At 43.3% G+C, this 24,926-nt stretch overlaps 1 protein-coding gene across 6 annotated transcripts in view; it reads right to left on the bottom strand.

Moving 5' to 3' along the window:
* Window positions 1–1,014: 1,014 nt before the first annotated feature.
* rtn4a (reticulon 4a) overlaps window positions 1,015–24,926 on the bottom strand; it is a 36,825-nt gene continuing 12,913 nt past the window's right edge. For 2 of the 6 annotated variants that reach the window (XM_042009795.1, XM_042009796.1), the window contains 6 exons: window positions 4,025–4,232; window positions 2,823–2,961; window positions 2,687–2,756; window positions 2,546–2,592; window positions 2,406–2,464; window positions 1,015–2,126 (listed from right to left, as the gene is read on the bottom strand). In XM_042009795.1, coding sequence (XP_041865729.1) covers window positions 2,084–2,126; window positions 2,406–2,464; window positions 2,546–2,592; window positions 2,687–2,756; window positions 2,823–2,961; window positions 4,025–4,232 — 566 coding nt within the window. In that variant the 3' untranslated portion in view covers window positions 1,015–2,083. Of the gene's footprint in view, window positions 2,127–2,405; window positions 2,465–2,545; window positions 2,593–2,686; window positions 2,757–2,822; window positions 2,962–4,024; window positions 4,233–7,702; window positions 7,810–13,313; window positions 13,531–18,210; window positions 20,074–24,926 lie in introns of those variants that run through there. The other 4 variants (XM_042009793.1, XM_042009794.1, XM_042009797.1 and 1 more) reach the window with 4 other exon arrangements.

Raw genomic sequence — 24,926 nt, 5'->3', positions numbered from 1 at the left:
TGTAGAGCAAGCATTGTGTGAGGATGTGTTTATCTCTGACCTGCCATTCATCAGCTCAACCATCAAAACACATCAGTGTTTTAAAAGCTTTTTCCATGTAAGTTCCACCCATCTGGAACAACCCTGACATCCTGCAAAACAAAAAGCTGATTAACTTCACTCAATGGAAAAATAAAGGAATAAAACAGAACATATAACAGAAAATGGAAACTTCCTGTCATTTAATATTCTCACTTCACCAAATGGAATCAGCAGCACTAAACTTCTAGAACATCTTTTAGGAATCACGTCAGTACTGAGTTAACGTCTGCCTCCTCAACGAACCAGTTAGCTGCATTTCACTCCCTCTGGCACCCCGTGATTACCTCCATCACTCAGTGTAGGTGGAGGACTGTCACCTTGTTGCTTTGGGGGGCTGGATGTTGGCAGGGTGCCTGATGGCTGCAGGTCCTTCTTGGTTTCCCATGGAGGGGATCTGGGCTGCTCCGCTCTGCGGGTGGCTGTGTGTCCAGCCCTGTTGGGGGCTGTGGGGGGTCTGCGGTTGGGGACATCTCATGTCGTGGGTGTCCGGCCCTGGGCCAGCCTGTTCTGGGGCGGGGGCTCTGGTGCCTGGGGGGGGGGGGGGCCCTCTCTCTTGGGCGGTCGGTTGGTGCGGGGGGTCTGGGCCTGCCCAGGTGTGCTGCCACGGGGTGGGTTGGTGCATGGTGTCTGGTATGGCCTGGGGGAGGGGGGTGCTGAGGAGGGATCATAGGGGGAGAGCTGGGGTGTGTTTAGGAGTCAGACTGAGAGGTTTGTATACGTGTGTGTATACCAGGATGAGTGGAAGTGGGGGAGGATATAGGTGTATGTGTGGTCAGTAACCTGTGTGTGCCCGGAGGTGGTGGGCCGTAAAGATTATTATTAAAGAGTAATACTGGAGTATCAAGGGGAGCTTTATATCCAAAAAGACCAAAACCATTCTGCAGTCATGATGCTGGACAGGGAATAAACAGCAGACAGACGAGGAGGCGGAGCTTTCTTCTTCTAGAAGCTTTATTGATAACTGTTTACATCTCACAATGCATTCCACAAACACGGCTCCCAGCTGGAAGCTTTTTATCGTCACAATTTAAGTATGAAGAAGTTTATCATTCACAATTATACTTGCATAACAAACAGATGCTTGAAAGTTTCCCAAAAGTCACGTTAAGTTGCAACTTCATGAAGATATCGGCTCCACAGACAGTATGATTGGTTTTTATTTGTACATTTTCCAGATGAATGTAAACGTTTTCCAGAGTTTCTACGAGACAGCTGCGATGACATGAAGTTAATGGGTTTCATTTGTCTGCCAAAAAGGTTTCTAGATGTTTCTAGCTACAGTTACTCAGAAGCAATGAAGAGATTTTTAGTACAACACCCCCTCCCCTCCCCCGCCACCTCATCAGGAGTCACAGACGGCGTTCGTCGCGTCAAGGCGAAACCAGCTGACCGAGGAACGAGCTCGAAGCTTCAGGGACAAGAAAAAAAAATAAAAAAAAATATCCCAAAAACCTCAAAGTGCACAAAAAAAAAAAAAAAAAAAAAAAAAAAAAAATCCCAAAAAACCAGCGAAGAGCCGCCGCTCGTCTTCCTCAGCGGCAGCTCTCGCCAGCTGGAAACGACCCTCATTGCTCGAGTTGATCGCAGGCAGGGACAAAGAACACGAAACGACCACCTGACCGGCTGGAGGAGCTCCTGACCCCCCACCAGGTGGGAGGGGGCGGGGCTTATCCGCATTCTAAACGCGTTTCTGGGAGATTGAAGCCTCACAGAAACAAACATTTCAAACTTGAAAAAAAAAATGAAAAAGAAAGAAGGGGAGCTGGAATGCCGTCCAGCCGACTTTGGTGGCGCAACTTTTCCAGGAAACACACAACAAAAGGAATTCTGAACTGGAAAAAAAGTGTTTATTATTGTGACAAATACAGTAAGAAGGGCTGCGTCCACGCCAGCCCCCCCTCTCCTCCTCCAGCCTTCCTTCATATACCCCCCCCCCCCCTCTTCCTCCTTCCCTCCCGCCACATCAGGACTTCCTGAATCCAAACTCTCACTTTCCGTCCCTTCACTCCGTCTTTCGTTTCATCCCAGGAACCTTCGCCTGGATCCTGCAGGTCAGAGAACAGGAATGAGCAGCAGAACCAGTACCGGGTCACAGAACCAGTACCGGGACGCGGAACCAGTACCAGATCACATGACCAGTGAAAACAGACTGAAATCTGCCATTTGAGCTCGAGTGTAAATGTCACATGACCATAAAATCTAGAAAACACAGCAGTGACCAATCAGAAGAGAGTTAAAGCTCCAGAGAGGCGTTCCCGCCGTCCTGATCAGTGAGTCACATGACCTCATTTAAAGTTAGTAAGAGTTAAAAAGTTCAAACTTACTTTCCGACGACGTCTTTGATCTGGCTGTTGACCAGCGCCAGGTAGTGGTCGATCTGAGCCTGAAAACAGAGTCGCACACGTCAGAGTCGCTGCCACAGAAACCTGCTGCGTGGTGCATTGTGGGTAAAAGCGGCTCCTACCTGGTGTTTCTCGTAAATGATGGGGCAGCTGAACACTCCGACCAGACCTGCAGGAGAACAACAGCTGACTTTAACAGCCTGATTTCAAACCAGACGGGGACAAAGGCAGAATCCCAGTGCATTGTGGGAAAAGCTCCTCACCCAGAATAAGAAGAGTGAGCCCGTTGAACAAGGCACCGACGTAGGTCAGGATCCACATCAACACGGCAAACTTCAGAGAAGACACGAGCATGAAAACACGTTAAACATGACGCTGCAATATAAAAACCCTCCTCACCTTGATGGAGTCGACCAGGTCCTCCACCAGGAACACGCGTCTCAGGTCCCCGATGGTCTTGTTGAGTTTGGCCAGAATCATGTCGCTGTACTTGTGGACCAGGTCCTCAGACAGCGCCACCTCCTGGTCCAGGTACTGCCTGAGAAGAAGAACAAGGAGAGTTAAACTTTAATGAAAAAGTGCTCAAGCTTTCATTTATGCTGCGCATCAGAAACGTCTTCTTGGCTTTATTCCAGCCATAGAGGAGCATTATTTTTCTTCTTTTCACACACACATAGAACTTTCTGCTCACTGGTTGATCTTTGGCTGCTCCTGATTGGACGTTACCGTCAATCTAAGCTCTCTGATTGGTGGAAAGTCTGACAGGAAGTGGCTTCATCATCATGTCCAGGTCTAAATAGAGGTCTCTTAGCAACATAGTAGTGATGGTGATGTTTTTATGGTGAAATGTGATAAATAAAGCTGTTATCATGGATCATTGGATAGAAATGCTGGAAAACCTCCGTAGATCAGCTAAAGGGTAAAATATCCACCACATTTACCCCACAGAGCTACACACCACCGCTGCTGGTGGAGGAGATGGAGCTCCAGGATGCTGGAGATCTAGCGGGGTTTAAACTTTCTGAATTAAAGAGATAAACAAAAATACAATTTCATAAAATAAACAAAAAGCCATTTCTCTGAATTAAGGACATTTAGTAAAAATGAAAGTAAATAAAAATCTAAAAAAGAACAAAATTGGTCTTTTGTGCTTTAAATAAAAATCTGGTTCTTGTGAATTAATGAGATCATTTTTCAAAATTGAATATATCAAATTAAAAAAGATTAAAATGTATTAAAATAATTGTATGTATGAGATATTTTTACCATTTTAAATTACAAAGAGATAAGTTTTAGAAAACTATTTTTCTAGATTAAGAAGATTGTTCTTCCTAAAAGAGAAAAGTCTGTTTACTTTGTCTCCTTAAGTCACAGAAGAAGAATTTTTTGTTGTTTTTTGTTAAAATTTATGTGGTTGGAAATCATTTTGATCTAAAAAGCAACGACGTCCCAGCCGGCCTCCTCTGTACTAAAAAGGCTTTCTGTATTTCCTCCTCCGGGGGAGGGAGGACGGTTTTAACCCAGTCCTTTTTAAACCAACATGAGGAGCAGAAAGCCGAGCCGGTGCTGGACGCCGGGCGTCCGGCCTCGTCCGTACTTACTTGAAGGGGTGACCCTCGTCGGACTTCTGGATGGCCTGCAGGATGCCTTTGTATATCCTGAAGCAGATGGTGACGGAGAGCAGCGCCAGGCCGATGTAGGAGCAGACGCTGACGATGCTGCACATGGTCAGCGAGAGGAGCAGCAGCAGGCTGGCGCCGAACACCACGCCCGTGGTCTTCACATCACGCCAGTAGAGGAGATCCACCACTGCAGGAGGACAGGCATGCAACATGAGACTCAGGATTTCATCTGTGCTCTGATTCCAATTACTGTGATGAGATCAGGACTCGCGTGAGCTTCATGGGATGGACAGAAACCACGGACGGGTTCTGGGTTCCTTAAATGTGACGCAGTCTGAATGTGTGTGACGTTCAAGGTCCTCAGGGAGAATCCGTTTAACGCCATTTTAACCGCAGCTGTATTCATTCTCTTCAAGTGGACTCAGAGCGTCTAGAAACTTCCTGCTGGGGGGTCAGAGGTCCCACGCTTTGTCAGACCCCCGCAGCAGGAAACCACATCAGCGTCTGACTCACAACGTCCTCATCTGGGTCGCCTCCACCTTCACTCTCCTCCCCGAAGCCACGGGTGGAAAGTGAAGGCATCACAGAGGATTACTAAACCTTTCCAGTGAAAACAAGCTTCCACATCTATTACAGTTTTTACTTCAGAAAGTCTTATTTAAAGATGAATGTTTATGCATAAATGAGATTTTTTTATAAATCACACATTGAAAAATAAGTTGCTGGAACCACATTTTTCTTTTCTGCTTTTCATTTTTGTATTTATTTATTTTATATGTTTGAAATAAATCATGTTTTTGCTATTTTCAAAATATATAAAAATCTAACATTTTTCAAATTACATTTTTATCTTTATTTTTATTTACTTGATTGAATTTTTATTTATTTTATGTTTTACATATTTCACATTTACATTTTATTCCAGGTATCTGGAGGGAAAATCCAGGCTTCAGATCTAGAAGTGATTTTAAATGCACAGAGGTCCGTCGCGTATCGCGGTTCATCTCCTGCTTCTTCTGGCTGATTTTTTTTACTACGCAGCATATTTAAGTTTATGTAAATGCTATTTAAACTTTTTTTTCTGTCGGAATCGCCCGCTGTGCTTTGTTTCTTGATTGTGTTTCATATCGATTCGGTATCGATGGGACCCTTGATGCGCCGCTCATCAGTTCAGTTGTCGGCGCAGAAGAACGTTATCGCCCAGAAAAAAGGAGAAACGTCCCATAACCATGTTCTTCACTCTGAAAAACCACGTTACAGACGAGCGCCAGCAGAGAAGCTCTAATATAGTTTACGGGGTAAAAAATTATTAAGAAATTCAGGTTATTAAACATATGTAGGCTTCTGAGTGTGTATAAAGTGTGTGAGAATGTTAAAATGTTTATCATAGTTTGGGAAAAGTCTACAAACACTGAGGAGGGATAATTAGGCCTTAACATGCATTTGAATTGTGAAAAATGAATAAGGTCGTCATTTTGCGGGGTGTTTTCAGAATGTAACCCCCACAATAAACAAGGGACCGCTGTACATACGTGTCCATTTCCACATGTGTGTAGTAATCCTGACCACCTGAACTGACTCAGCTCATCATACAAACTCAAGTCATGTCTTAACTCAGACAGATGGAACAAGTTCTCCTCCTGACATAAACTAAATTTATTCCCTGGACCAGACTGGTCCCTTTGGTGGGCCATTTTTGGACCCCAGGCCGTATGTTTGGCACCCTTGTTCCAGACATTTCTTTTGTTTCTACCCTGCAGATTCTCACCTGAACGGTCTGACGGATGCTTCTACCAGGCCGGAGATATGCAGCTTGTATGTTTACAAGCTGCACATTTATTCTGTTAATGACTAAAACAATAAAAACTACAACCCTGACAAGCGCCTCCACCCTCAGATGGTGGTGAAGATCCTGGGAGGGGGTCGGATTCTGAGACAGCTGAGCTCTGAACTCACTTATATTTCAGCAGGGAATTCCTGGCAGGTCAGGGGACGAGTCTCCTGCAGACATGCCGTTCTTTCAGACCGAGAGCTCAAATCCACCGAAGCTTCTGCCACGACAACCAGATCTCACACGGGACCGGGTGTTTGAGGAGGGCGTGCAGCCCACATCACGACCGCCCGCTGACGGGCTGCAACGTGCAAACCGAGGCCTGAGAGCCAGTTAAGCTGCTCTGCGGAGGTGCTGCTGGCCAACCGGCCACAACACGGCTGGCAGCCGACCAAAGTTTACCAGAAAACGGCTTCACAGCCAATAAAAGAGCTTATGAGGAAGAAAACCTTTAATAAGATTTTCTGCAGCAAGGTGGTGTCCAAAAATACGAGGAAACTGACTGCAGGACACTTTAAAGAACAAAACTTATCGGTTATAAGCGAACAATCGATTCTTATCTGCAGGATTAGAAGGAATAAGCTGCAGTTTGCAGACTGGAAAGCTAAATGTGAGAGTTCTAGAGATAAATCAGCCATGAATGTTCAGCTGTGGATGCAGACAAAAAGCAGCATATCCGATTTAAACCCGACAGAAATCTGATCATATGAGAAGAGTCGCTGCTACTCTTCATCCTGTACCACCACAGCTCTTAAAAATACTTTTCATGGAAGAAAAAAACTATTAGTTTGAATGAATGGCGCCTTTCAGACAGTATCTGATAAAAGCTGAATATTTCCAGTGTTTCTGTGAATCATTAAACAGCAGCTACAGCCGGAAGCAGCAACCATCATCATGCACATCCCTCCTCATACTTTCTATTTATCAGTTTATAAGAACCGGTCATTACACAACACATTCAGCCCAACATACAGAAATAGTTGATATGACAAAAATCTAAGTTAAACTACATTAATCTGAACTAAATTATCATATTAAATTATTTTTATATTAATAACTTTAGAAAATTGATATATTCACTTGTGAGTTGACAGTGACTTCATTATGAGGCTAATAAATTATCAAGTGATTTCTGACTCCTGATCAGCAGGTTTCTCTACACACACTCGGTCAGCAGCTTCAATGGAAGCTATTCACACTAAATTATTAGAAACACCAAAAAAACACGGAGGATTTTTGCTTATCGGTCATTCACGTGGGCGCTGACAGCCAGCTTTTCTATCATCATGCTAACTCCATGTTAGCTCTACCGGCACCAGCTGCAGCTCACAGAGAGCAACTGTGTGGATGTCAGGCCAATCAACAACTAAAACACACACACACACAGAGAGAGAGAGAGAGAGAGAGAAGGGGGGCCCGCAGTCCAAATGTGGCCGCCTGGCTACATATGGTAGCAGGCGTGCTAACAGCGCCGGCGGCTGCTAAAAATAGAGCCGCATCACAGCTCTCTGCCCCCGGTCGCTGATCTCATGTCACCGCCCGCTACGTTTTAATCCTCCCTCTCTGACATGATCAGTCTCTAAGCATTTTATCATCCTCCCCAGGATGCTGACAGACCCCCCGCTAAGAGTTCACATCTCACGACGGCAACCAAACGTCAAAGAGTCCGGCATGACCTCCGCAAGCGGGCCGATCCACATCGAGTCTGCCCGGACCAAACGCGGCGTCGTTCCCGGCGCTCATGCAGATACCGCCGCGGGCACACAAATTCAGACGCGTGAAAGAGGAGAGATGGAGGGTAGACAAAAGACCAGAACCAGACTAACCCTGTTTAGCGTCCATCTTGAACCTCCGCTAAGCATGCAGGAGCAGGACGGCGGCTCCGCCTGGCAGAGGAGAGGTGAGACACGCGGGGGAGGGGGCGCGCATGCGCAGCTCGGACTGCACGGATGCACCGCTGATTCAGAAATTAATTTAAGAATTATATATTTCTTTCATTTAAAACAAATAATATGTAAATATCCAAATAAACCAAAGCGTTAGTTTCATTTATTATATCACGCCAGTTTACTTGGTAGAAAAAATATTTAAAAAGAAAAATTATAAGAAACCACAACCAAAAACGTGTCTGCTTTCCTCATAGCAAAAATAAAGAAACAACCTCCAAACAGGCCACGAAAAGAAATACAAAAACCTAATTTTATATAAGAGTTTTTTTAATGGATGTTATCTAATAAAGTTATATCTGTTTGCAAAATATTGTAAGCTGTCAGGTACAGAAGCAGCGTCCTCTAGTGGCTGAAACTGTAACCTACACCCCATGAAGACTACAGGCCTCCCATTTGGTGTGACCCCTCTAGGAATTCAAATTCATTCAATCACCACAACTTTAATGCAACTTTGACCAATCACAGCGTTCCTTCATGCTAGCTGATGTACACACACCAGCAGCTTTATCCGTGTTTCTGAATATGAACATGTGGACGTGAGAGAGGAAAGTGTCACATCTGCATCTAAAAACACCACCAAGCACCGCCCACGACTCGTTCCCAGAGTTCTGCAGGAAAGTGGCGTCCCTGGACTGTAATTGGTCGATCAAGCTGTCAATCATGAATGTCAACCAATGAGTAACCAAGATTTTTATCTGTGAAGTCTAATTAATTTTCCACTGGGGAAAGTCAAATGGCACATTTAGGTGAGTCCACCTCTATTAAAACGTTTTTAGCTTCTACTTTTGCACAGTTCCTCATCAGACATTATTTTATTGATTCCTAGATAAACTGGGCTAATCTCAGGATTCAAAGGTTATCTTCGCTCTAGTGGGGGTATAGGCAGACACTGAAATGTCAATTTTCTGTGTTCCAGGTAAATTTACTGGACACAGTAATTCAAATCTTTATTGTAACACTTCTTGTAGTTGTGAAGATATACTTAATTTATTTTGTTATTTTGGAAAGGAGGCAGGAAAAAAGGCCACACCTCCTCTGAGTCAGGTATGACAAACCAGGTCAAGACTGAGCCAATGACATGGACAGCTGACTCTAACCCTTAAAGTCCAGCTGCTCGTCACCTGAGCAGGTAAACTGGGGAACTTCAGCTGATGTGCGACAGTGAAACATTTACTTGCAGTTTCATTTAAACATTCTTCTACAGAGTTGGATATTTTGTCATATTTAAAAGCGAGATTGTTGCTCCACCTTTAGATAAAACAACTAAAATATTACATTTGAGCTCTGACTGGACGAATGAAGATGTTTAGTAGCTTCCATTTGTGACGCAGCTTCCTTTTTATTTTAGATTTCTGGTCCATTTGTCTGCAAACTGGAGATCTGGTCCAGTTCCAGATTAAACTGCCAACAACATGAAGGCTGATTTCTCCACAGATATCATCCTCTGAGCTCCGACGCTGGCAGAGATAACAGAGCTGAATAATGCTGAACCAGTGTTGCATCTGTGTGAAAGGTTGGTGCAGGAGGGTGGAGACGTGTTGCATAAGCAGGCTGTAAAAGGTAGGTGCTGCCTCCAGATAAGAGAAGTCAAGAATTCAAATCCAACCAGTTGAAAGTAACGAATCGGACGATTAACAAGACCTGCTCCTCTTTACGGTCCATAAAAGGGACGGCAGGCTGCCCAGGTGCATGCTGGGAGAGCTGCAGCTCAGACTCTGCTGAGGATCGAACCCTCGGCCTGAGGAGATGTTTCAGAGACGTGAGCTGTATGAGCAGCTGATCTGACCGTTTCAAGGTCAGCTGTTGAACATTTTGGTGTTTGACATCTCGGACATCGATGGTGAAAACGCCCGAGTCCAAACGGACGTCCCTTCATGTCAGAGGCGGAGTGCTGAGGACGAACGAGGCTAGAAGCTGCAGCTAAAGCTCATCTCCACACAATGTCTGATACAGAAAGTTCATCAATGCGGGATGCAAACAGCGAAAGCTTTTAATTTTCTCTTTATGTTCTTATTTTTGTTTCAACCATTTTTGGTGTTAGCAAACATTTTAAGACACGATGCTAAAAAAAATATGTGTTTAGACGAAACCGGAATGTCTCACCTCTTCAGGTAGACAGCAAACTAAACGGATTTAGCTAACAGTTAGCTGAAGTTGCTAGTTAGCTATTTTAACAACGGATGAGTGACACATGAATGTACACGTGGAACATGTTTGGAGAGGTTTTTAACTTGCTGTTAGCATCACAGCTAACCAGCTGGAGTTAGCTGGCTTCATGGCAGTAAACTCTGCAGGGCTAAACTTCTGGTTAAAACATGACGTTTATAATGAGTCTCTAAATATCTCTAAAAATAGGCTAAATATCAGCTAATAAATCAATTCAGGAAATGGAAAAAAAATTTGATTTGTTCCAAAGAATATAACATCTGTCAGGCTCTAATCTAATGCTTCAGCTGGTGCAACTACAGAAGAACTAGAAGAAAAAGTAGAAGTAGTATTTGCAGAAGCAAAAGCAGAAGAAAAAGAAATAAAAGTAGAAAATGTACAAGAAGAGGAAAAATAAGTAGAATTACAATAAAATAAGTAGTAGAGGAAGAAGTAGAAGAAGAGAAGTGGGGAAAAAAGTATGTAAAAAGAAAGGAACGAAAGGAGGAAAACCTGCAGGTCCACCCATCCGTCCATCCATGCACCCACCCATCCATCCGTCCAACCATGCACCCACCCATCCATCCGTCCATCCATGCACCCACCCGTCCATCCATCCATCCGTCCATCCACCCGCCCGTCCGTCCATCCATCCACCCATCCGTCCATCCATCCATGCATCCATCCACCCATCCATCCATCCACCCATCCGTCCATCCACCCATCCATGCATCCATCCGTCCATCCACCCACCCATCCATCCGTCCATCCATCCATCCACCCACCCATCCATCCGTCCATCCATGCACCCACCCGTCCATCCATCCATCCGTCCATCCACCCGCCCATCCATCCGTCCATTCATCCACCCATCCGTCCGTCCATCCATCCGTCCTTCCATCCATCCATCCATCCGTCCATGTACCCACCCATCCATCCATCCACCCATTCACCCATCCATCCGTCCATCCACCCACCCATCTGTCCATCCATCCACCCATCCGTCCATCCACCCACTCATCTGTCCATCCATCCATCCACCCACCCACCTGTCCACCCATCCATCCATCCACCCATCCGTCCATCAGTCCATCCATCCGTCCATCCACCCACGCATCCGTCCATCCATCCATCAATCCACATCAATCCTTCTCTCAGGCAGTAAAAACATTAAAAAGCTGCTTTCTGTCAGCTTATTCTAGTTTGTGTGAAACAGGACCACATTTAAGCTGAGTTCTACCTGCATGGACCCATGCAGCCACCAAGAGAAGCCGAGGAGTGTGAAGCCGACGGTTTTACTACCAACAACCACGCTCCCAGTCCTGCTGAGTCACAGTGCAGCTTGCAGCATCACCCTCCTCGTACAGAGTTCAGTGTGCACATGGGTGACAACAGCACTGCAGCCTCAGACCAGTGCACGGCAGCGTGCACGTGAGGATCAGCAGACAGCAGCATGAGAAAACGCCGACGGGAACCAGATGACTCGGCTAAAGGCATGAAGGCCTCAGACAATGTTTCAGGAACTTCCTGAAGATGTCAAAAACAAACTGAACGAAATCAGCTGCTCATGAACAACAGAAACCATTTCTATTGGTGAGAAAACCAGTCAAAGCTGAAAAAGTCATGTGAGAAACCAGGTAGGAACCAACAAAGCTGCATGAGATTAATCAGTACAAATAAATATAATATGGTGTCATTTTCCAAATGAATCTGGAAATGAAGACATGATGTTTCTCAGCTGTCAGACTGGGAGGTAAATGATGTAAAATGAATGTATGAATAGATGTAGCAGCATAAAGGTCGACCAGAAGAAGAAAGCAGAATTTATTACTAACAGAACTTTGTAGAAATAACACACAGACCAACAGTGACCAAACCTTTTCTCATCTCATCGTTCTCTCAAGTTTTGGCTTTCAGGAGAAAAATATTGTTATTGAAACAAACACACAACAGAAACTATTTCCATGTTTCCACTTTTTCCTCATTTCCAGTTATTCCTGCTACTATTTACCTGCTATCCTCACTAAACCAACTCCAGCTCAGCTGCTTTGTGGCGCCACCGTGCATCAGAAACGTCTTCTTGGCTTTATTCCAGCCATAGAGGAGCATTATTTTTCTTCTTTTCACACACACATAGAACTTTCTGCTCACTGGTTGATCTTTGGCTGCTCCTGATTGGACGTTACCGTCAATCTAAGCTCTCTGATTGGTGGAAAGACTGACAGGAAGTGGCTTCATCATCATGTCCAGGTCTAAATAGAGGTCTCTTAGCAACATAGTAGTGATGGTGATGTTTTTATGGTGAAATGTGTTAAATAAAGCTGTTATCATGGATCATTGTGGATTTACCAGATAGAGTCTCTGAATAAAACTACATTTAGTGGCTGGATTGTAAACCTCCTGGACAGGATAGAAATGTCTGGAAAACTTCCGTAGATCAGTTAAAGGTTAAAATATCCATCACATTTACCCCACAGAGCTACACACCACCGCTGCTGGTGGAGGAGATGGAGCTCGGGGAGACCTGCTGGAGCTTTAAGGGTTAATCAATACAGTCTGTGATCAATCAGCTGCTTCTCTCAGCAAGTTTAGGCCGAGCTGATCAGCTGACACAGAGATGTTACTGACGACATGAGAGCTGATTGATCAGCTGCTTCATCAATCTGTAGAGAAGGTTTCTGTTGGGTTGATTATTGATTATTCAGAAAGATCAAAGACTTTCTGAGCTGCAGAGAGCTGAAGTAAATAATCAATACTAGACCTCTAAAACTGATCAGATGAATTAGGGCAAATATTTTTTACATCTTGTTTCCACTAAAACTCGTTCAGTTCTTCAGTCTGAGGAACAGAAACAACCTGAACCCCGAGCTGCGGCTCTCCTTCAGCTCATCAGCATTTCCCAACACACGAGCCAATCAGAGAGCAGCCTGGCAACATCACCCCCCCCCCATCCACCTTTGGTCAGAGTGTCTGTCAGGCTGACTGTGCAAAGGTCCTGGAGCTGCAGCAAAAACCACACCTGAACACAGTCCGGAAAAATCCACAGTCACAGAGAACTTTGACCCCCCCCACACCCACCTCAGCCACTCCATGACCCCCCAGCAATCCCCCCAGCAGTCCCCCCAGTAGTCCCCCCAGCAGTCCCCCAGCAGTCCTCTATCCAGAGGCCACAACGCATGAAACAAACCTGCTCTCAGCTCAAACTTTCAATTCCTACTTTAAGAAGCTCCACGATCCTCATCCTTCCCGATTAATAATCATTAATCAGATTGGTCAGCAAGGAAACTGAAGGAACGCATACACACACACACACACACACACACACAGACAGGTGGCGGTGTACCCTGCTCTTTCCACGGCTTGGTCTCCGGCTCCTTCTTCTCCACAGAGTTTTCCATTCTGTCCGATCAGCAAACACACATTCCAGACGGAGCGAGGCAGGAGTGGAGGACTGGGACAGATCTGAGCTTCAGGAGGAGGAGGAGTAGGAGGAGGGGGAGGAGGACGAGGAGGAGGCGACTGCAGCGAGCGAATGAAGAGTCAGCTGACCGTCTGCTGCCAGTGCTCTGACGCAGCAACTATAACCAGCTCTGCTCCACCCTCCTCCCTTCTTCTCTTGCCCCACCCTTCATCATTCCTCATCCTAACTTCTCACTCTGCTGACACAGAGGACGAATCGTTTCTGCATATAAAACTGAAGCTGTAGATCTTTCTGGAAACAAAGTGTCTCCATTTAAACTTTGGAAAGAGCCGACAGTTTTAACCCTTAAACCTCCAGCAGGTCTCCCCGAGCTCCATCTCTTTCAACATCACCAGAGTCTCAGGAGGGGGGGTCAAAACCAGCTGATAAAGACTGGTTTATACTGGGATTAAAAGCTCCAGTATATATATATATATATATATATATATATATATATATATATATACACACATATATGTACATATACATACATACATATATATATATATATATATATATATATATACACACACACATATATATATATATACACATACATACACATATATATACATATGTATATATGTATATATATATATGTGTGTGTATATTATATATATATATATATATATATATATATAATATACACACATATACACACACATACACATAAAATCTCAGAAAAAAGGTTGTTAAACTTTTCATCTGGACAACTCCGCAGATAAACAACAGAAAAGAAATAAAACGTCATTAACTCCTGCAGGTGAACCATGTCAGAACTTCAGAACCACCAAGCCTCAGGCTACAAGACGACCACTCTACCACTGAACCACACCGCCCCAAAACAAAAACCAATCCTGTATTTTCATCAACTCTGACTTCGTCCACTAGAGGGCGCCCAGTATTGATCCGGTACTGATCTGCATTCCCTTTGCTAACCTGACTGTTACTACTGCTTCCAAACTGCTGCTGACACTAAAACATGTGGTTGTAAAAGACTTTGGGAAAAAAATCCTCCGTTCTGTGTGATGTCAAACAGACACACAAATAGAGGATGTAAGCGATCTGACGTCACCCATGCTGATCCGGTACTGATCAAGTCAGGATGGGAACTAATTCGAGAGCAAATTTTCAAATAGAATAAAAGCGAATGAGAAATCCAGAGCTGTGAGGCAGCCCTGGAGGTTTTCCTGCCTGCAGATTGAGCAATAAGTGAGAACTCAGTGACCTTTCACCTCCAGATGCTGATGAAGACCTTTGTCCTTCATCGTTTTACTGCTGCTCCAACTGACATGTTCACTGTCAACATTCACGTCAGAAAACTGACATTTCTTCTCCTAAAATACTCAAGAGCGTTTTCTGCTGCCTCATCAGTTCCCTCAATAATTATGTCATTAAGTCATTTTTAATAATAATAACAATAAGTACAATAAAATAGTGTGTAGATATATCACATCAATATTTAATTTTCACAGATTGTAATGATATTTTATCCTTGCTCTGTGTTGGCCTGCCAACTAAAGATGGAAATTCGCTTTGCTATGAACTTGCATATTTACACTTGGTTTATTACTATGCATTGTCCTTTAAAAAAAATCAATAAATAAAATAAACTAATAAAATGTTGCATAAATAAATATAGATTATATATGAAAACTTAATCGAAAAGGTAAGAAATTGAGTGTTTGGTTGATTATTTCTCTCCTTTAATAACAGCAGTGGGTGTTGTGTTGTACACGGTTAGTAGACTGATTAGTCACCTTTACAACCAGATAGAACTTGTGTAAATAAATTAATATAAACAAAATATGGCTAGAATCTAGCTGTGGGATTAATAAGGAAGGTTTAATTTAGAGTAATTAATAGAACAGAAGCAGAGTGTGTGTGTGTGTGTGTGTATGGGGGGGTGTAGATGGTGGCTGCAGCCACCGGGGGGCGCTGCAGGAGCAGCTTTAAGTGCTCATCTGTAAAACACATACACCTGCATGTTTCTGGGATGAGAATCGGGAATCGTTCTGTCGGATCCTTTATGGACTAATGAACCCGGCTGAAGGACCTCATCTGTGAAACTCGGGGTCACATGATCAGCGTGCAGCTGTGATGTAGAGCTGCTCTCTGGATCAGAAATGAGCCAGAATTTACTGTTTAAACTCACTGAAACCAGATTAATGTTTAAACACTGCAACAGGATCAACTTATGGTTGTTTTGTAATCTCCTAAAGTGGTCCTCATCAGTAGTTCTCCACTTTCTGAGGGTCTTTCAACGCTTTCTGCCTCATGTCTTGGTACCAGGACCAGTCCAGTCCTGGTAACGGACCAGTTCAGGAGGATCTTCACTCTGACCTCTGAATCCTTAAGGATAAAAACGGCTCCTAACTCAAGGGATGAACCAGAGGTGTGACAACATAACATAAAGAACCGGTTTAAACTGGATCTTTAGGCTCTTTGTCACAAAGACGCTTCATTTGTTCCCGTTTCTTTAGTTTCATCTGTAAGGCCAGCAGAGACCAGACCGTCTGACAGACAAAAACAGGATGTTAGCAGCAACAAGGTGATTCTTAAAGAACAAATCCAGCAAAGAGCTGAACTAAGCTGTAGAAAAGGACAGAACTGCATCTCAGAGCTGAAGTATTAAAGAGTTTTCTTCAACAGCCAGAATCCACCTTCTGCCCTGCAAACCAACGATTTATCACCAAAACAAGAAAATAACAGACAAGAGGCTGAATAAGACTTAGAAACACTGAAAGGACTAAATATAGTGACGAGGAAACCAGAACCAGAGAGGCTGGACCAGGACCGACGTGAGAAGAGACAGATCTGCTGAAGCTCCAGTTACATAACCAGGAACATTTGCTGAGTGGTTTCTGGGTCGGAGAACCCTTTGTGGGGCTGCCAGTGTCGCAATACAGGGAGGATGAGGATGAGGAGGAAGTCTAACGTAGTCCCGTGCAGGTCTAATGTAGTCCCATGCAGGTCTAACGTAATCCTGTGCAGGTCTAATGTAGTATGCTGGTCTAACGTCGCCCCATGCAGGTCTAACGTCGTCTTTTGCAGGTCTAACGTTGTCCTTTGCAGGTCTAACATAGACCCGTGCAGATCTAACGTAGACCGGTGCAGATCTAAAGTAGACCCGTGCGGGTCTAACGTAGACCCGTGCGGGTCTAACGTCGTCCTTTGCAGGTCTAACGTAGACCCGTGCACGTCTAACGTGTCTGCAGGTCGCAGCATTGTTAGACATCTAACTGCGTTTTTCCAGAACTTGATTCAGTTTATACGTTTTGTTTAATATAGAAAAAACATATAAGTAAAAAAAAAATAAAATCTAAATATTATCGATAATTTCCGTTAACACCTGATTTGCTGATTGAGATTAAACTGGACATGAAACACAAACTCAATGAGATTATAAATAACTTTTACCCAATCATGCAGGAATAAAAATAAAAAACTGCCATATTTTTTACATACAACAAGTGTTCAGACTTGCACAGTTTTTTCTTTTTATTCATTTCTGTCCATTCTATAGAGATATTTATAATACGTTATCATAGGTATGTAAATATTATATAAAACTAAGGCCATATCACCTTTTCTTGTTTATGCCAGAGGAAAATGTGGTTATTACATGTAAATATGTTGTACGACATATTTATTCTTCAGTGAGGGGTTGTGCATTGGATGACTCACTAATGAAGCGGTTAATTTACAGTTACACCACCCTAACCTGTGCAACACACTAGAAAACAGCATTTAAATAGATTTCCACTGCAGTGGACACTATGAATGAAAGGGTTGAAAATGTAATGAAAATGTATTAAATGTTTGAGCTGCTCAGATGAGAAGAGTCTGGTAATAAAATATATCCATTTGTTTTAGAAAAGTTTTATATAAATTCATAGAATTTATTTTGTAAATAAAACTTAGTTTAATTAAACGATCAATCGAAGGTTTTTATGTCAGTGCCAATCAATTTGTGATTATTTTCTAAATATTTATATTAGATGATTTTAGAGCAGAGAATTTTGAATTTACATTTTTTTTGTGTTTGGGTTGAGCAGGATGGGGAGCCAGTTAAAAACAACAGAAACCAGTTTAACACCTCATTTATAAATAACTAAACTCAAGAAACATGAGGCGGAGCTGGTCAACTTCAAACTACTGACAGAAGTCATGAGAAAACCTTGGGAACATAAAACTGATGCAGTCGTTCATGGCGGGTGTGGGGAGGTTGTCCAGCCAGTAACTGGGAATGACTGGTCGGTCTGGGTGTTATGTAGTCTGTAGTGGGTGCAGGGTCCCTCAGGTGGTGTTCGGTTGCAGACTGGCATCTCAAAAGTTATTTCCAGAGCAAAGAGAAGCTTAAACCAGAGTGTAAGGTAATCCAATTCGACTGGCGAAACGCTCAGTGGGCATAAGCATAAGTGATTTCGGATTCCTGCTCATCGTCAGCGGATCTACATTTTACATGTAAAAAAAACAATTAAATGCAATGACCAGAAGTTCAGAAATGGAGTTTGAAATGAGACAAAAATGCAGCAAAACCAGAAGTTGAAACGCAGTGAAAAACCACACCAGAAACAAAATGCAACAAAAAGGACGATGCATGAAAGGAGGCGTCATGGAGGAGGTAACGGGAGTGAAATGAATATGGCTGCTGGTTGGATGGACAGGAACTCAGGAGAACAGAAGAGTGAGGATGGAAATGACTGGGATGAAGATGGAGGTGAAAACTGAGGAGAATGACGGGGAGTGTTTCCATGCCAGAAGTGGTTTATTTTACCTGCTCCTACATTCAGCCTCGCCATCTTAAAGAGTTTGCTGCCCTCCGCGATCTTCTTAGCGACTGGATCAGCTGGTTTGCCGACAGGGGAATGGGTGAGGGGAGCTTGGGTCGGGGGCTGGACGTCAAGCTTCTCCAGCTCAGCCTTGCCCTTCTGGGGCGAGGCCTGGGTGAGGAGGAGGTAGGAGCTCTTACTTGAAGCCTGTTCTTCAGCCTCTGGGGGCGGTGCAACTTTGGGAGATGTGGAAGCAACTGGGGCTACATCCTTTTGTCCAAAGCCGAGATCATCATCCATGGGGATCTCTGGGGGTTTGGAGGAGGCAAACTTGGAAGTATCAAGAGCTTCCAGAAATTCATCGATCACGCCTCGTGGTGGTCTTTCGATGAACTCGAATTCCTCAGAGGAGACTTCATGCTCGGAGACTTCCTCAGCCACCTCTGGCTCTTCCATCTCCATCTTCAAGTCCTTCTTCTCGGTTTCTACCTGGAAGCTGGCAGGATTCTTGCCCATGGCTTCCAAGACCGGAGACAGGGAATCTGCCGTTGGCGATTCCGAATCCGAATCCTCGGCAGCGGCTTTTTTGCTCCCCAAGTCGAGTGGCTCAAACTTTGTAGTTATTTTGGGCGAATCGTGGCTTGAAAACCATTCCTTCTGTCCAATCTTGACAGGTTCCTCTTCCTTGACTTTCGACGGGGTGGTTTCTTCAGCCTCCTTCACGAGATCAAACGCTCCGAAAGTTTTATCGTCTTCAACCTTCCCTTTGTCGGCACCTCTCACCTCCATCTCCTCTGTCATCTCCTTCAGCAGGGACACCTTAGTATCGAAAGCGAAGGGGTTGTTGGCGGACAGGTTAATGGGAGGGTTGGGCGACTCCATCATCTTCCGTTCAAAGATGGGGCTCTGCTCCTCTGGACTTCCCTCGGACGAGCCAGAGTCAATCTTGTCCGGGTTGAGTGGAGAAGACTTCAGGATGTCTGGAAGTGATGGGGGCAAAGCGGCGTCATCTTCCTCTTCATCATCATCTTTCAGACCAGATGAGAACTGATTCACTGACTGCATGAGAGAGTCCACGGCCATCTTGCTGGTCTCAAACATTTTCCCCTCGTCGGATGGTAGGGTCTCCTGGGATTCTCCAGTCAGCCCATACTGGACCAGATCTGGTGTGGGACTCTCTGACATCTTAGGCACCTTGCTGCCAGACTTGGACTCGCCAAAGTGGGAGTAACCGCTGTCTGCCAACGGGGAATAGCCCTCAAATGGGTTATTATTCTTCTTTATCTCATACATCAAGTCGTCATCTTCATCAGACTGGTTGCCATGGAGGTCTGGCTCGTACCGGGAGGAGCCAATGGTTGTTGTGTCCTTGGAGAAGGAATCCATGGAGACCTTGGAGTTGTCTTGAGATGTTAGAAATGGTGAATCCCAGTGCTCTGTTGGGTTAGAGGAGGCAAGGTGAGACTCAGGTACCATCATCTGGGGGATCACGGGGGAGGGGCCTGTGGAGGACCTGTCTGAGCTAATCAGCTTCTCCTCAGGTGAGAAGGAAATGCCGCTGTCTTCACATGGATTATGAGGCCCTGGGTCTTTCCCTAAACTCAGGTAAGGACCAGCTAATGAATCTAGAAGATCTTCCTTATTTTTACTATGGCCTGGTCCAGAGTCACCCTCTTCACCCTCCCAAGGCATGCCCTTGGAAAGAGTACCGGGCTGTTCAGTGGAGAAGGAGCCCAAGGGTGCAGCAGGTCCCGAAGGAGGGGGCTGGTTGGGACTCTCGGTCAGAGAGAGCTCTTCCAGAGAGTCGGGTGAGTGAAGAGGGGAGAGAGGAGAGATGGGAGCAGGGGAATCACCCTTCTGCCCAAGTGCTTGAGTAGAGAGGGAGGAGGGAGAACGCAATACAGCACATATCAAAGACATACTCATTCCTCAGAGTGCCCACCACACCTGGGTAGAACAGTTACTGAAAACACTAGAGGTTCAGAGATCAAGACCAGACAAGTGCTGCTGGGAGGCCAGCTGTGGTTGGTGGCCAGACCCAACGCTTCAAATCAGTCATGTTTAGTCAGAAAAATCATGTCAGACTAAACGGTTCTTTTAACACGGCTACCAGGGATGGGAGGTACGGCAAAAATGTGATATTACTTTCTACTTTGATCAATCTTAATAACCATATAGTTTGTGTATAATGTCAATTTCAAATCTACATTTTTATAGCTCCTACATCGTCTCTAAGGGTGAAACCTTATAGTTAATTAAACAAATTATTTTTGTTAACACGTTGTAGAGACCCATACCGAGCCGGACCTCTTGGTGGTAACGAGGCTTTTCAGTCTCATTCTCACTTGTTTTTGTGTAGATTTTTAGCATCTGGGTCATGGTAATCCTAAAAAAAGCCACAGGACGCTTCTTTTTAGTTCTTGAACCAAGAGAAAGTCCAGTTTCCTTCATTCAGGCTGCAAAGACAAAGTGAACCAGCCTTGAAGCCTAAACTGCAGCATCCTCTTTGAGAATCAGTTTCTATCCCCGGGTGTCGTGTTTCCATGCTGCTGAGCTAAAGCTGCTGCACAGTAATCCAGATGTTAACATCTGTTTTCCAACCAGCAGGGAAATTGGATTCTGACAGCAGAAGCATAACGTGGCCTTCTTCAGACATGGTTGATGCATGACAGCTAGCTGCTGTTCTTTCATTCATACGTTAAGTTTGACTTTGTGAAAGTCACTTTCAGCCTCAGAGTTTCAGAATTTCTTCTGAATTAAAAATGTTAATAAAATGAATTCCTCATTTTTACAGCAAAACTTATTTTCTTAACCCTTAAAACTCCAAGTTATTTGTTATTTTTGGTCTACCTGTTCTGTTTTTTCTCTTAGGAAAATCCATGTAGCAGCTTTTAATCCCAGTATAAACCAGTCTGTAGCAGCTTTTAATCCCAGTATAAACCAGTCTGTAGCAGCTTTTAATCCCAGTATAAACCAGTCTGTAGCAGCTTTTAATCCCAGTATAAACCAGTGTGTAGCAGCTTTTAATCCCAGTATAAACCAGTCTGTAACAGCTTTTAATCCCAGTATAAACCAGTCTGTAGCAGCTTTTAATCCCAGTATAAAACAGTCTGTAGCAGCTTTTAATACCAGTATAAACCAGTCTGTAACAGCTTTTAATCCCATTATAATCCAGTCTGTAGCAGCTTTTAAAGCCAGTATAAACCAGTCTGTAACAGCGTTTAATCCCAGTATAAACCAGTCTTTAACAGCTTTTAATCCCAGTATAAACCAGTCTGTAGCAGCTTTTAATCCCAGTATAAACCAGTCTGTAGCAGCTTTTAATCCCAGTATAAACCAGTCTGTAACAGCTTTTAATCCCAGTATAAACCAGTCTGTAGCAGCTTTTAATCCCAGTATAAACCAGTCTGTAGCAGCTTTTAATCCCAGTATAAACCAGTCTGTAGCAGCTTTTAATCCCAGTATAAACCAGTCTGTAGCAGCTTTTAATCCCAGTATAAACCAGTGTGTAGCAGCTTTTAATCCCAGTATAAACCAGTCTGTAACAGCTTTTAATCCCAGTATAAACCAGTCTGTAGCAGCTTTTAATCCCAGTATAAAACAGTCTGTAGCAGCTTTTAATACCAGTATAAACCAGTCTGTAACAGCTTTTAATCCCATTATAATCCAGTCTGTAGCAGCTTTTAAAGCCAGTATAAACCAGTCTGTAACAGCGTTTAATCCCAGTATAAACCAGTCTTTAACAGCTTTTAATCCCAGTATAAACCAGTCTGTAGCAGCTTTTAATCCCAGTATAAACCAGTCTGTAGCAGCTTTTAATCCCAGTATAAACCAGTCTGTAACAGCTTTTAATCCCAGTATAAACCAGTCTGTAGCAGCTTTTAATCCCAGTATAAACCAGTCTGTAGCAGCTTTTAATCCCAGTATAAACCAGTCTGTAGCACCTTTTAAGCCCAGTATAAACCAGTCTGTAGCAGCTTTTAATCCCAGTATAAACCAGTCTGTAGCAGCTTTTAATCCCAGTATAAACCAGTCTGTAGCAGCTTTTAATCCCAGTACAAACCAGTCTGTAGCAGCTTTTAATCCCAGTATAAACCAGTCTGTAGCAGCTTTTAATCCCAGTATAAACCAGTCTGTAGCAGCTTTTAATCCCAGTATAAACCAGTGTGTAGCAGCTTTTAATCCCAGTATAAACCAGTGTGTAGCAGCTTTTAATCCCAGTATAAACCAGTCTGTAACAGCTTTTAATCCCAGTATAAACCAGTCTGTAGCAGCTTTTAATCCCAGTATAAACCAGTCTGTAACAGCTTTTAATCCCAGTATAAACCAGTCTGTAGCAGCTTTTAATCCCAGTATAAACCAGTCTGTAGCAGCTTTTAATCCCAGTATAAACCAGTCTGTAACAGCTTTTAATCCCAGTATAAACCAGTCTGTAGCAGCTTTTAATCCCAGTATAAACCAGTCTGTAGCAGCTTTTAATCCCAGTATAAACCAGTGTGTAACAGCTTTTAATCCCAGTATAAACCAGTCTGTAGCAGCTTTTAATCCCAGTATAAACCAGTCTGTAGCAGCTTTTTAATCCCAGTATAAACCAGTGTGTAGCAGCTTTTTAATCCCAGTATAAACCAGTCTGTAGCAGCTTTTTAATCCCAGTATAAACCAGTCTAACAGCTTTTAATCCCAGTATAAACCAGTCTGTAACAGCTTTTAATCCCAGTATAAACCAGTCTGTAGCAGCTTTTAATCCCAGTATAAACCAGTCTGTAGCAGCTTTTTAATCCCAGTATAAACCAGTCTGTAGCAGCTTTTTAATCCCAGTATAAACCAGTCTGTAGCAGCTTTTAATCCCAGTATAAACCAGTCTGTAACAGCTTTTTAATCCCAGTATAAACCAGTCTGTAGCAGCTTTTTAATCCCAGTATAAACCAGTCTGTAACAGCTTTTAATCCCAGTATAAACCAGTCTAACAGCTTTTAATCCCAGTATAAACCAGTCTGTAGCAGCTTTTAATCCCAGTATAAACCAGTCTAACAGCTTTTAATCCCAGTATAAACCAGTCTGTAACAGCTTTTAATCCCAGTATAAACCAGTCTGTAGCAGCTTTTAATCCCATTATAAACCAGTCTGTAGCAGCTTTTTAATCCCAGTATAAACCAGTCTGTAGCAGCTTTTAATCCCAGTATAAACCAGTCTGTAGCAGCTTTTAATCCCATTATAAACCAGTCTGTAGCAGCTTTTTAATCCCAGTATAAACCAGTCTGTAGCAGCTTTTTAATCACAGTATAAACCAGTCTAACAGCTTTTAATCCCAGTATAAACCAGTCTGTAACAGCTTTTAATCCCAGTATAAACCAGTGTGTAGCAGCTTTTAATCCCAGTATAAACCAGTCTGTAGCAGCTTGTAATCCCAGTATAAACCAGTATTTAACAGCTTTTAATCCCAGTATAAACCAGTCTGTAGCAGCTTTTAATCCCAGTATAAACCAGTCTGTAGCAGCATTTAATCCCAGTATAAACCAGTGTGTAACAGCTTTTAATCCCAGTATAAACCAGTGTGTAGCAGCTTTTTAATCCCAGTATAAACCAGGCTGTAGCAGCTTTTTAATCCCAGTATAAACCAGTCTAACAGCTTTTAATCCCAGTATAAACCAGTCTGTAACAGCTTTTAATCCCAGTATAAACCAGTCTGTAGCAGCTTTTAATCCCAGAATAAACCAGTCTGTAGCAGCTTTTTAATCCCAGTATAAACCAGTCTGTAGCAGCTTTTTAATCCCAGTATAAACCAGTCTGTAGCAGCTTTTAATCCCAGTATAAACCAGTCTGTAACAGCTTTTTAATCCCAGTATAAACCAGTCTGTAGCAGCTTTTTAATCCCAGTATAAACCAGTCTGTAGCAGCTTTTAATCCCAGTATAAACCAGTCTGTAACAGCTTTTAATCCCAGTATAAACCAGTCTGTAACAGCTTTTAATCCCAGTATAAACCAGTCTGTAGCAGCTTTTTAATCCCAGTATAAACCAGTCTGTAGCAGCTTTTTAATCCCAGTATAAACCAGTCTGTAGCAGCTTTTAATCCCAGTATAAACCAGTCTGTAGCAGCTTTTTAATCCCAGTATAAACCAGTCTAACAGCTTTTAATCCCAGTATAAACCAGTGTGTAGCAGCTTTTAATCCCAGTATAAACCAGTCTGTAGCAGCTTGTAATCCCAGTATAAACCAGTATTTAACAGCTTTTAATCCCAGTATAAACCAGTCTGTAGCAGCTTTTAATCCCAGTATAAACCAGTCTGTAGCAGCATTTAATCCTAGTATAAACCAGTCTGTAGCAGCATTTAATCCCAGTATAAACCAGTCTGTAGCAGCATTTAATCCCAGTATAAACCAGTCTGTAGCAGCTTTTAATCCCAGTATAAACCAGTCTGTAGCAGCTTTTAATCCCAGTATAAACCAGTCTGTAGCAGCATTTAATCCCAGTATAAACCAGCCTGTAGCAGCTTTTAATCCCAGTGTAAACCAGTCTGTAGCAGCTTTTAATCCCAGTATAAACCAGCCTGTAGCAGCTTTTAATCCCAGTGTAAACCAGTCTGTAGCAGCTTTTAATCCCAGTATAAACCAGTCTGTAACAGCTTTTAATCCCAGTATGAACTAGTCTGTAGCAGCTTTAAATCCCAGTATAAACCAGTCTGTAGCAGCTTTTAATCCCAGTATAAACCAGTCTGTAGC

This window comes from Melanotaenia boesemani, chromosome 16 (genome assembly GCF_017639745.1).
Source record: "Melanotaenia boesemani isolate fMelBoe1 chromosome 16, fMelBoe1.pri, whole genome shotgun sequence".
In the NCBI taxonomy this organism is placed as follows: domain Eukaryota; kingdom Metazoa; phylum Chordata; class Actinopteri; order Atheriniformes; family Melanotaeniidae; genus Melanotaenia; species Melanotaenia boesemani.
This window is presented reverse-complemented; position numbering and strand designations above follow the sequence as displayed.